General features: G+C 48.1%; 1 protein-coding gene across 1 annotated transcript in view; it reads left to right on the top strand.

Annotated features, from left to right (window-relative positions):
• Positions 1-13,166, top strand: part of LOC139760798 (dual specificity protein phosphatase 7-like) — a 50,529-nt gene that overhangs the window by 17,823 nt on the left and 19,540 nt on the right. Inside the window, exons 2-3 of the mRNA XM_071684406.1 lie at positions 5,569-5,828; positions 12,412-12,547. Of these exons, the coding sequence (XP_071540507.1) occupies positions 5,569-5,828; positions 12,412-12,547 (396 nt within the window). The remainder of the gene's footprint in view (positions 1-5,568; positions 5,829-12,411; positions 12,548-13,166) is intronic.

Below are 13,166 nucleotides of genomic sequence, written 5' to 3'. Positions count from 1 at the left end.
ACTTGACTCATGAATATGGAGGCGATGTGGTGTGGGGTCTGAGGGCTGTAGATCGTTGTCCCCCTGAGCGCGGTTGGGTTGGGGGTGATCAACGCGGGGATTAATTGATATTAAAACCTGCCGAACCCCTTTTGTTATCTGGGTTTATTTCTGTCTGCGTTGAATTATTCATGTGTGGCCGAAAGATCAGCACAGCTCTCGTTATTTTAGTTATGCTTTTAAAGTGGCTGGTCGGGTCGACCAGTGGTAACCGGTGGGGGCCCGGGGTTTGTATGAATGAACTGGTCGTTGTTAGGCAGTGGGCGGGAGCGGTAGGCCAGGAGGAACCTTAAGGTGGGTGACCGTTGGGATCAAGTTCCCCGCCGCCCATGATCAGCTGTAGACCATGTCCAGGCATGACAGTGCTGTACTCAAGGTGGAAAAAGGGGGCCTTTTTATGTTAAGGTTGGAAATAAAACGGCATTAGTATTAGATGTGAAGTGTTAAGGGGACTTTTAGTATGAGACCCATTTTAAGGTTAAGATTTGGGGAGTTTTCTAATGTAATAACAAACGATACATAATCAGCTGTTTTGTATGTGATAACATATGATTGAGGTGTAGAGGTCGGGTATACCTGACGTGATGAAGGAAGACTTGTGATTGAACCAGAGAAGGAGAGAGAGAGAGAGAGAGAGAGAGAGAGAGAGAGAGAGAGAGAGAGAGAGAGAGAGAGAGAGAGGCAAGCTTCCATCCCTCTGGTGCCGTATTTGTGAATGAGTTTGTTTATGTTGTGTGTGATCAGCTGTTGCGTGGGTATGTCTTTGTGTATACCCACGTGGGCAGATGTAGTGCTGACACTGCCCGTCTGAGGCCTAGGTTGAGAGAGAGACACACACATCTGAGCACATGTAGTCATATTAGGCGATACGGAAAGAATATTTCGATATCTGATAATGGAAGATGAAATCAGTGGGACGTATTCACTGTAGGGGCAGAATATCTACCACTTCTTTCTTCTGTTGTGATACGAACATTTTCTTCTTCTTTTTTTCGTAGAATTTTATACCATTTTTAGAATTCCCCCTTTGCAAGATTAGCTTACAGGTTTTTTTTATCATTTCTTTCTATGGATATTTTTCATTCGTATGTGGCATGTTGGTGTGGTGTGACCATGTTGGGTGAGTCAGAGGGGGTCCTCCCCAGAGTGAGGTGAGGGGAGTTCATGAGTAACACACTGGGTGTAAGGTGAGTCGGGCGCTGTCACAGAGCTAAGTACTGGTACTGGCTCCTGTAGGCTTACTCCTCTGACCCCACACCGTGACCACCGCGCCTCCTCGAACAGCGTAGCCCCTCCTCTCTCTCTCTCTCTCTCTCTCTCTCTCTCTCTCTCTCTCTCTCTCTCTCTCTCTCTCTCTCTCTCGTCCCTGACCCGCTTTGATGTGGTGTTGGCGCCGTAGGTGTAGCATTAGGGGTGGGGATAGCTTAACCGGGTATCGGGTGGTGGCAAGACTTGTTCCACCTCTCCCTACCCTCCATCACCCTACACACACACACACACACACACACACACACACACACACACACACACACACACACACACACACGCACACACACACACGGGTTCATCCCCTCCCTTCCTCCCTCCCTTCCTCTCTCGTTACAGCCCCACACTGTATTTAGTGTGTATCTATTCTGTATTTTCAGCCTGAGGTGCATTTGCATTATTAGGCCTACCTTGTTAATCGCTGTTATTATTATTATTATTATTATTATTATTATTATTATTATTATTATTATTATGAAGACAGACATGTATTGCACTTCGTGGTATAGTGGTCAAAGTTGCTCTCCATGAATCAGCATGGGCCCGCATGGGTTCGAATCCTAGTCGCGGCAGTCGATCCTCCCAGACAGTCCCAGGTGTTCATCCTGCCCTTAGGGCTGGTCGTAGACAGCGAGACATATTATGATCCTGTACAACCCCATCATCTCCCCCACCCCCATCTTCCTCTACCCTTGGTCTGTGATTGGCGTTCGCCTGTTTGACGTGGCGATGACATCACTGTGCCACGTTGGTGTCAGGTAGACGTCATTGAAAAATAAGATATTGAAACACTTCTGTACTTGAAATGATCATGGAAATTATATCCTAATGCTCTTGAGTTCCCGATACATACGCAGTAAATACGATGCTAATGATACTTTTAAATTGACATCATTTAACGGTTTCATTAAGGGTCATAACGACGACCAAACGATATTTTGATTAACTCCAGATTTGTATTCAGCTTGAAAATACTTCTTGCAATGAGTGGTTTTTTAAGGAAATCTATTTTTCTGCTTAAAGTGCCATACATTGTAGGTAATAGTTCAGGGTATTTTTTTTTTTTTTTTTAGCTCAAAACACTTTTTGTTTCAACATTGAAACATAAGATATTGAAACACTTCTATACTTGAAATAATCATGGAAAATATATCATGATACTTGATGAGATGCTGACGACTGACACCTCCAGCATGACCGTAGTGTGGCTGACACTCACAGCATGACCGTAGTGTGGCTGACACTCCCAGCATGACCGTAGTGTGGCTGACACTCAGCATAACCGTAGTGTGGCTGACGCTGACGGCTGACACCCCCACTACGGAGCAAGCAAGACCACATCCAGCAGTGTTACCAATCTTCAGTTCACCCCCCACCCCCTCCTAGCTGTTTAGAGCAACACCTCCCTCACCCGGCACGACCAAACTAACGAACACACACACACACACACACACACACACACACGCTAGCGTTACGGCCACTGTTACGGCCGTAACGTCCAGTACCACCATTATCACCCCCCACCACCACCTCCACCATCACCTCCCACCCTCCGCCGCTACCATTACCACCAGTGACCACCACCTCCCACCCCACCCTTCCTTGGACGTGCTGGCATGTAAGGTAATTATGAGCTCTGGGGCCCTCCAGAACACACACACACACACACACACACACACACACACACACACACACACACACACACACACACACACATGCGTGTGCGTGTGTACATCTGTATCTGTATGTGTGTGTTTGCACTACCTCAAAAGGTACACATGAGGAACCACTCACAGATACACGGGACTCTGTACACCCTGTAGTACACTTGTCTTTGGTGGGGGATGTACACCTGTACACCCAGACCTCCACCACCACCACCACAGCAGGAATGTGGCCCCCAGTTGGGTGGCAGAATTTCGTCCATATAAGGCATCTTGAACTAGCTCCTCGGCCCTCCCGCGCGCCCGCACATACTGACCTCTGTACTTTTACGTATGTCGTCCACTGTTGTATGAATGTGGCTCTGAATACCATGTATGAACGGGGGTTGTACGTGTGCGAAGGTCATGATATATATACATATACATGTATGAAAATGGTGTACCTAAACTATGGTTTACTTGTGTTAAAGTGGTTTAAGTCAGTCATGATATGCACGAACGTATGATGTTTTAGAATACAAGAGATCATTCACACACACACACACACACACACACACACACACACACACACACCAGAATCACCGAACTGTTCAGGGACGCCTTACACCACACTGAATAATACACTGCATTTTGAATTCGTTTGTTCGACTGCTGTTTTATCTGACGTGCTCGTGTTGGCCTTGGAGATGCCTCGCCTGGTGGGTTGGTGGCTGTCGCGGGAGAGAGAGAGAGAGAGAGAGAGAGAGAGAGAGAGAGAGAGAGAGAGAGAGAGAGAGAGAGAGAGAGAGAGAGAAGGTTTTGAAAGAAGAAAACAAGAAATAAATGGTAAAAAGCACAGAAGCCCCCACGTTTGTAAGCAAGAGTAGTTCTAAGTAAGCTCTAGTAGTAGTTGTAAGTATGGAGGCAAAAAGCACTGCTGGTGTGTGTGTAAGTACCTATTTGTACTGTGCTGGGAGGGAGATTTACAAGTGCGTACGTGTATGTGTGGGACTTGGTCTTATGTCCTTCCTGTATTTTGGTATATACCTCTAGGTGGACCCCTCTCCATCCTTCTTCCCTCTCTCTGTACACTCCCTCCCTTATCCTAACACCTCCCCCCCATCTCGTTACTGCAGAACCGGAATCACACAGTATTTCATTACACACCATATGTATAACTGGTACATGTATGCAGTTATATATATATATATATATATATATATATATATATATATATATATATATATATATATATATATATATATATATATATATATATATAAGCAGGTCCTTCCAGCAGCAGTATATACGTCAGCTCCTCCCACAGCGCCGGTGTACCACTTACCACGGGTCCGAACCACTTACCCTCCAAAATGACCTCCGCTCCGTTAATTGGATAGGTTAATTGGCGTGCCACATAATGACTAGTTAGAGTAGTTATGACTCCGGTCGACAATTATGTCATTCGTGCTTGAGAAGGAGAGGGAGGGAGACGATCTAGATGGATTGGCTTGGTGGTAATGAGGTGGTCGTCCGCTGTAAGGGTTGACCAGCCTGTATCCCCAGCCTTGGCCTAAAACTCCCTCATAATTGAACGTGTGTGTGTGTGTGTGTGTGTGTGTGTGTGTGTGTTGATCTGAACACTGGCCGAGGATGGTTATTGACAGTATTGATAACCGGGCTCTTGACTTGGATAAGTACGCGTGCGAGCCGTCCATATATGTGCAACTCACGTCGTCACGTGTGTTCTAAATGTTTCTGTTGGGTCGTAATCCGTGTCATATTATAAGGTGCGTCAGGAAGGCTGTGCGGTGGTAGTACTCACACAGGGGCCACTGTTACTCCATCGCCTCATACAATGTATCATTTTCGAATTATGTGAGGACTAATGCCAGCTTTTGTTTCATATATATATATATATATATATATATATATATATATATATATATATATATATATATATATATATATATATACGCTTGGGAAAAAAAAAAGTATTAAGTAAGGGTTATTTCAGCAAGTGTTAGAGAACAGTTGAAGGTTAAGTTTCATAATTGGTCAGTGTGTGTGTGTGTACCATCAAGCAGCTGATTCACACCAAACCTGTTCCTTTCTCAGCGTCGTTTCCGTACGTTTTTGGACCGTTTAGCGGGTCTTAGAACCGCTGAGTAGTACCGTTGGAGGAGGTGGTTCCTGTGTGGTGACCTCCCCTTGCAGGAGGAAGGAGGAGGAGGAGGAGGAGGAAGTGGCTGTATGTGGTGTTGTGAATGATGTTAGTGTCGATCTTATCTCTTATCTGTCTTATCTCTACTTTCTAATGTCTATACGTTCTGCCCCAGGTCGGATGGAGTCCAAGTCAACACGAATCAGTTATGTAAACCCATGACTTCTTCCTCCCACCCTCTCATTAGACGGTGACGAGAGCATTATATTATACCAGTAAACCTAATTATCTTAGCTCATTAAGGTGTTATATTCCTTCTCCTCCCTGTCACATCAGGGAAGGCTGGAGGGTGTGTCAAGATATTGTCTGACCCCCAGCAGGAGGATTTTGCCATGTCTTATGTGTCTTTGTTCTCCAGCAGGAGGATTTAACCATGTCTTGTCTACCCCCCTGCAGGAGGATTTGAGGAGTTCCGGTCACGGTTCCCCGAGTGGTGCGAGTCTGCGTCGGAACCGCCCATCGTGGGCCTGAAGAGCCTGAGAATCACGTGCCTGGAGGCGGAGGAGGAGGCGGTGGAGGGCGCGTGCGACTCCTCCCTCGGGAGGGACACGCCCCTCGACGACCTCGGCTTCCCCGTCGAGATCCTCCCGCACCTCTACCTCGGCAACGCCAAAAACTCCGGGGATCGTGACGCGCTTAATAGACATAAGATTAGGGTGAGTCCTGACCCCTCACGTGTCCAAGATTCCTTAGTTTGGTTAAACCAAGTGTTGTTCTTACCTCCTCCTGTAGGTAGGGTGCTCCGCTCACACACACACACACACACACGGCAGGAGAGATAATCTTGATTACTGATAGGCTTACTTAGTCCTCCTCACGGTAATTGCCAGAGGTTCTCTGTGTGTGTGAGCGATGATGCCACCAGTGATGAGGTGACCTGGGAGCGGGAGGGGGGGAATTTATTATTACCCCTCTGTTTTTCATTGTTTTTTTTTTTAAGTTGATATGCGGTGTGGACACACCACCGTCTGGGAGGTTGTGGGGGTTGCTGTAGACGAGGGGGGGGGGGGGCAATACAAAAACAAAACGAGGTTTCCGGCCCCCCTGGCAAAGGGGAGGGGAGGGGGCTTGGTCTCGGGGTGGGTGACGGCCGGGGTGAGTCGTATGGTGGCTCCTCCGTTGAACTAGTTCTTTTTTCTTTTTTTTTAGTTTTACTTGTTGGTGGTTCTGGTTGTGAAGGGCACCTGTGTGTACCGCTTGTCTGGCTACCTCTCTCTCTCTCTCTCTCTCTCTCTCTCTCTCTCTCTCTCTCTCTCTCTCTCTCTCTCTCTCTCTCTCACACTTAATCCCAAACTAGCGCAGGCCTGGTCCGCCTCCACCACTCGCGCGACCGTCCTCCACCACCACCACCAACACAGGTTATCGAGGGTATCGGAGGTCCGTTGATAAGGCATCTGCTAAGGGTTGACTTAGATGGCGATAAGGTACACTGATAAGGGTTCACTTAGGGCAGAGCTCAGGGCCACATCCCTACCCCTGTGGAGCTGGCCTCCCTATATGACCTTTATCGGCTCTTATCGGGGGCGCTGTGGGGTGGGGGGAGATTACGTCACGAGAGATCAGGGTGGGGTACTTAAAGGTCTAACGTTAGACCTTATGATTCTCTCTCTCTCTCTCTCTCTCTCTCTCTCTCTCTCTCTCTCTCTCTCTCTCTCTCTCTCTCTCTCTCTCTCTCCGGAGAGGGGTCCTGTCTTTTGGCTGGGGGCTGACCCGGTCTGTCGTGGTGGGGGAGGGTGAGGATTGTGAAGAGTGTGAGGGAGATGGAGCGGGGTGAGAGGGTGGGGTGGGGTGGGGGATCGGCGGGGCTGGAGGAGGCGGAGTAAGAGCAACGTCAGTCAGTAAGGTTGAGTGTGTGAAGTGAAGTAACTGCTGCCACGCGGGTGAAAGGCGTGTGTGTGTGTGTGTGTGTGTGTGTGTATGTGTGTGTACACCAGTTGAACTGACAGTGAGGAATGGTGATGGTGACGGGTATAGGAGTGACTTCTTCTTTCATGGTGACGAAGGTGGGATGATGGTGGAGGCTACCCTACGTTTATTGTTGAATGATGATGAAAATGGTGGTGGTCGGAGTGTGGCAATACAGTGGACGCTCACATGGGTACCTCATCGAACTGAATGGCTGACTGTGATTGCCGGGATCATTGATATACAGTCGTAATTTTTTCCTTTATTAAATCTCGCTTCTCTTGATAACAAAAAAAAAAATTCGCTGGCAGAACTGGTGACGAAAAGTCACTTTAGATTAACCCAGTGTGATGACTTGATATATTTCTACGTGAGTTGATATATATGTGTGTGTGTGTGTGTGTGTGTGTCGACCTCGAGCGAATGTGGCACTTGGGGCTGAATACTGGGGAGCCCCGTATGGCAACACTGCCGTCAGGTGCCCGAGGTTAGATTCTAGACAATTCCATTCATTCGTCTCATCACTTCTATTGTTGTTCTAGGCTCTAGGAAGGACTCTTGCCGGCCAAATTTCTTCATGGTGAATGACGCCGACCTTTACTGTGATACCGACACGACAAAGTCTTTCGGTTATAATATTCTGATAAGTTAATGGACGTCGATAAGGTGCGCTACCCCAGTTCTCCTCGAGTGAATTTCCAGATTTTTGGCTCTGGTGGTGTGGCGAGGGCCCGAATTCCAGCAGGATGTCCCCAGTTGCGTCCTGCTCGTTGGAAGGGCCGGTAGGTGGCGTCAGGGGCGTGTTTTATTCCAAACTGGTGTTTGGAATCTGAACACCAGTTTCTCCCCATCTTGCTTGGCTGGTTCACTCCTCCCTTCAACCCCCTCCCCTCCGCCCCCTCCCTCCCTTCCTCCCTCCAACACTCTCTCCGTGCATTCCAAGCTCCCCCGTCACACGCTCGCGAGCTGCTGCTACTCCCACCCCTAACCTACATGCCCCTCCCCTCCACACTAGCGAGTAGAATCCCCTTGCATACGTACTCGCGAGTTGCCTCCCTCATTTCCCCCCCCCCCCCCCGCCCCGCCCCTTCCCGCAAAGGCTCACTCACTCCCTCCTCCTCCGACACACTCATGACACGCTACCCCTCCTCACGCACTCTTACACTCAGTACCACCTTACACGCAGGGTCAGAGTTTCTCCCCCCCCCCCGCCCACCTCAGCCTCCCATCACAAGCGCCTCCCTTCCCCTCCCCCCCTCCCAGCCTAACTTGAACTTTCATTCATACTTCCTTCCTTTCAGGGTTAACATTCCCCCCCTCCCCCACCCATGGCCTCTCTCACCCCGCCCCCTTTATCATTCATCAAAGAAGCTGACTTTTACCTGCCTTTCCTTTTTTTGTTAGTCTCCCCTCCGCCGGATCCCCCCTCCCCGTTTTTTATTCCGTTCCATAAATCGTATCAAAAAAGCCGTACACGAGGGTGGGGTTCTTGCCTTCACTTTATTGTTACTCCCCCTTCCTCCTTATTCACTACCCCCCCCTCCCCTTCCCCCCATTCACTATACCCCTTTCCCCCCCTCATTCACCATCCCTCCCCCTCCCCTTTCCCGCGTCCATAATCACAGCCGGTTTTTCTTCCCCTCCGCCACGGCATACCTTGGCCCATCTCCTCCCCCACCCCCTTTATCTCCAGCAGCAGGGAAGGGGGGAATACCCTGGTTCTAACTTCATCTTTCTCTCCCCAAGACGCGCACTTGTGTCAGCCCTCTCGCCATCATCATCATCTTACCTCTCTCTCTCTCTCTCTCTCTCTCTCTCTCTCTCTCTCTCTATATATATATATATATATATATATATATATATATATATATATATATATATATATATATATATATATATATATATATCTCATCAAGCCAGTCTTTACTCCTTGTCCCCTCTCTCTCCCTCCCTCCCTCCCCCAACCACCAAATACGTTTTAGGTATATCATTTTCTGTTTATCTTATATTCATTTACTTTGCTTATATTTACCTCTTATCTTTATCTCTTCCCTTCCCTTCCCCCTCTTTCTCTTCCCCCTCCCTCCTCTCCTTCTCTCCAAACACAGCATTCCGGGCATACCTGCCTACCCCCAACCCCTCCTTTCCCCATCTACCTGGGGCTTTTCATTCGAACAAGGGGCAGTGCGGGGTGAGAGAGAGGTATGCTGAGTATGTCGATATGTGGGTATACTGCAGGTATGCCAGCGTGTTGCTCTTGGGTTGAATGTGGCCGGGAGTCTTTGAGTGAGTATGAGGACATGTGGTATGTTGTGGGAGGCCTTTGAGGTGTGTGTTTGATATGCTGTTTTGAGGACCAATGGGTATATCAGGTATACTGTTTAAGGGTATGAAAGTATAGGTTATATTGTCATTAAAAGGTGTGTTTATATATAGAGTTGTATAGCTATGTGGTCAAAGGGTAGATATATGGATTTGTATACGTGTGGCTATGTTGGTATGTGGGTGAGTGCATTTGGATATGTATATGTGTATGGCTATGCCGGTATGTGGGTCAAAGTGCATGTGTATATGCGTATGACTGTGCTGTTATGTGGGTCAAAGTGCATGTGGATGTGTATATGTTTATGGCTATGTTGGTATATGGGTCAAAGTGTATGTGGATATGTATATGTGTATGGTTGTGTTGGTATGTGGGTGAAAGTGTGGTTATGTAGGTATGTGGTGTAGATATGTGAAAGCTGTGGTATGCGGGACTTGGGATCGTGGTGTATGAAGGCAGTGAACTCAGCCGTGTGATCTTTCGTGTCATCACGAATGTATGTGAATCCGTTCGTGTTCGAGACGGAGATACAGTTTTCGTGGACTTTCGTTTCACAGTCATCCTGTAATACTGTTTTAAATGTCTTGTTGATAGTATTTACACCTACAAAACACACACACACACACATGTACAGTGTATATATATATATATATATATATATATATATATATATATATATATATATATATATATATATATTGTATGTATTTATGCTTTCGTTTGCATGAGTGTTTCATACACAACAGATTTTTGTATCGATTTATGTTTGTTATGCGTCCAAGGCCATGGTAACAGGGGGATGGGAAGGGGGTATACGTAATGATAGGGGGTAAGGGGGTGGTTATGGTGGGAAGGGGCTGCCAGTGCAGATACGCCCTTGTGCCTCGCGGATGCTCACTAGCTGTCTTGCCTTGAGAGGCTGAGGCCATGGGGGGGGGGGGGTGAGCGTGTCGTGGTGGGGAGGAGGGGGATCTTAAGGGTTTGGGGGGGAAGCTGTTTATAGGAAGAAAGTGGAGTTTCATTTTAAAGAATATTTTAAGTTGAATGTTTAAGGGAATCTTTAAAAGGCCTTGAATGGTAGTGTTTAGGTTGGGATTGTAAGATGTTTAGGTGTACTATTTTCAGGCCATTTACTGAGGGAGGGTAAGAGACGTTGTCATGGCCCTTAGAAATGGCCTCACGGAGGAGTTGAAGGGTAGGGGAAGGGAGGGAAGAGGAGAGGAGAGGAGAGAGGGGCGCTGTTGTGGAATGTACTGGGGTAGGGGGGGGGGACTTGCCCAGGGGAGAGGGAACTTGCACACCTTGGCTTCCCCCTCCCACCTCACCTCACCTCCCAGCCCAGGTTCGTTCACTGATACCTTCTAATTGTTAGGCAGCGCCACCACCACCCCCTCCTGCTTACTGATGCGTGCAGGGGTGGGGGGATCTCTCTCTCTCTCTCTCTCTCTCTCTCTCTCTCTCTCTCTCTCTCTCTCTCTCTCTCTCTCTCTCTCTCTCTCAGAGACTGGCACGTGAGGCCATGTACTCATGCTGGCCCTGAATCATTCATAACGAGTTGCCAGACTCACTCATTCATTCCACCCCCTCCCCCTCTCCCCTGGATCCCTCCCCCCCCCACGTCTGTCTTGGCTCCGACTCGTTACCCATTCCTGGCCACTGGCGGCGAGCTCCTCACCTTCATTCATTCAGGTGGGGGGGGGGGGGAGAACGGCTTGACGAGGTCACTCATTCATTCATTCATTCACATCCGGTGTGTCGGTTATACATCGGTTTCTCAGGGTCGCTGTGGCTCTTCATTACCACCGTGTATATAAGTTGGAATCATTTATTCATCATATCCTTTCATTTGCAGGTTGGGCCTGTGCATTCTTCATTGACTTGTGGTACTTTCCTCGATCATTCATGCGTTGACGGGTTCATTCATGGGTTCAGTGGAGGGTGAGTGAGTCCAGGGGTGGGTTGGGGGGTGGGTAGTGCTTACCCACTGAGCCAGTTCTCCCCTCACCCCCTCTGATCTGCTACCCCCATCCCCTCCCTCCAGCCCCTGGGTTGACAAGTCATTCACCAGTTCTGTTCGACCTCCTCTCTCTCTCTCTCTCTCTCTCTCTCTCTCTCTCTCTCTCTCTCTCTCTCTCTCTCTCTCTCTCTCTCTCTCCACTGATGGTGGAGCTAGTGGGAAGGGAATGTCGGTGCATGACTCACTCTCACGCCTCTCTCCCTCCTTGTACCTCTTACCCTTCCATTCCCTGAGCTGGTCCCTCCCTCATCCATGTATTCAAACTTCCCGTATTACCCTGCATGAGATCATGACTCCCTCTCCTCCCTTCCCTCCCTCCTCCCTTATCGTATCCATTGTTTTCTCTCCTCCCCCCTGCGCTCTCGCCCTTTTACTCCCCCTCCATCGCGTTCTCTTCTCCAATCTCTTTTCCTCCCCATCTTTCACCCCATGCGCTTCCCTCCCCGTGTCATTCCATGGTTTCTCTTCGTTCCTGTGGTTCTCGTGTAACACCACCACCACAGAACTCTGCCCTGGCTGGTCTGATGATGTTATGTATTACTTTGTTACCATAACTTCCCCAGACCTCGTATTTCATCGTAATTGTACATATATACATTTTTTGCTGTTCGTGCCGTTGTATGTTCTCTGGTATACTATTCTTGTTGACGCATGTATTTATTATATCAACGAACAAGTAGCGTAATGAGATATTTTGTATTGACTTATGCTGTTCTTACACCCTCATAGTCTTCCCCCTTCCCCTATAAGTGACAATATATATATATATATATATATATATATATATATATATATATATATATATATATATATATATATATATATATATATATATATATATATTCCATCCTAAGAGTTTCCTATGTATTGGTGAAACATACCATGCATTAGCAGCCCCATGTTGTACTCCACCCATTTGATAACCTGCCGTATACGGCAGCCATGTCTTGACCTTCACCACTCACTAATGCCATACTCGTTTTCCCCTCCACAGTATATAATCAACGTGACCCCCAACCTGCCGAATGTGTTCGAAGAGTGTGGGACCTACAAATACATGCAGATCCCCATAGCCGATCATTGGAGCCAAAACTTAGCCTCCTTCTTCCCAAAGGCCATCCAGTTTATCGGTGAGTACTGAGAGGAGGAAGCAGCAAGGACGGAGGGTGAATGAGTAGATCGTGAGTGAATGAGTGAGGCTGAATGACCCGAGCAGCAGGTGGGAGCGCAAGGTTCGTTGGGGGGAGAGAGTGTGGCTGGGGTGGGCCACGTCTTAAAGAGGATGGTGGAGGTTGTCTTCCACCTTCCAGAGATTAAGGACACTCGGCGGAGGGCTTCCGGTGCCGGAAGTCAGTGGGTAGGGTGAGGAGGTGAGTAACTTACTCACCATCATTCACAGGGTGTCAGGCTGTGGAGTAACGCTCTTCTTGGTCTTCCCGGCGCTCCTTGCGAAGGACACACTAGGGGAGGAAGAGCATTTTGGATGTTTTCTTAATGTAGGACGTGTTGGTGTTGTGTGGGAGGCCCTGGGTGTTAAAGCAGTTGATACTGAAGCTCTGCGTTGACTCAAAATGATTGAGTTTCTCATCTGAAGCCCGTCACAGATGGGGTCTGGTCTCCTTGAAGGCGTCCAGCCAGGCTTACCATTGTCTGTAGGGTGAGGCTCCGACGCCATCAGACGTTCAAGGAGGTTTGAGGTTTCCAGGGGCTGGGCTGTGTTTATGTATAGTGTGTGTTTCCTGAGGTGCT

Source organism: Panulirus ornatus, chromosome 38 (genome assembly GCF_036320965.1).
Source record: "Panulirus ornatus isolate Po-2019 chromosome 38, ASM3632096v1, whole genome shotgun sequence".
Lineage (NCBI taxonomy): Eukaryota > Metazoa > Arthropoda > Malacostraca > Decapoda > Palinuridae > Panulirus > Panulirus ornatus.
The sequence above is the reverse complement of the archived record's forward strand: the minus strand, read 5'-3'. Positions and strand labels throughout refer to the sequence as shown.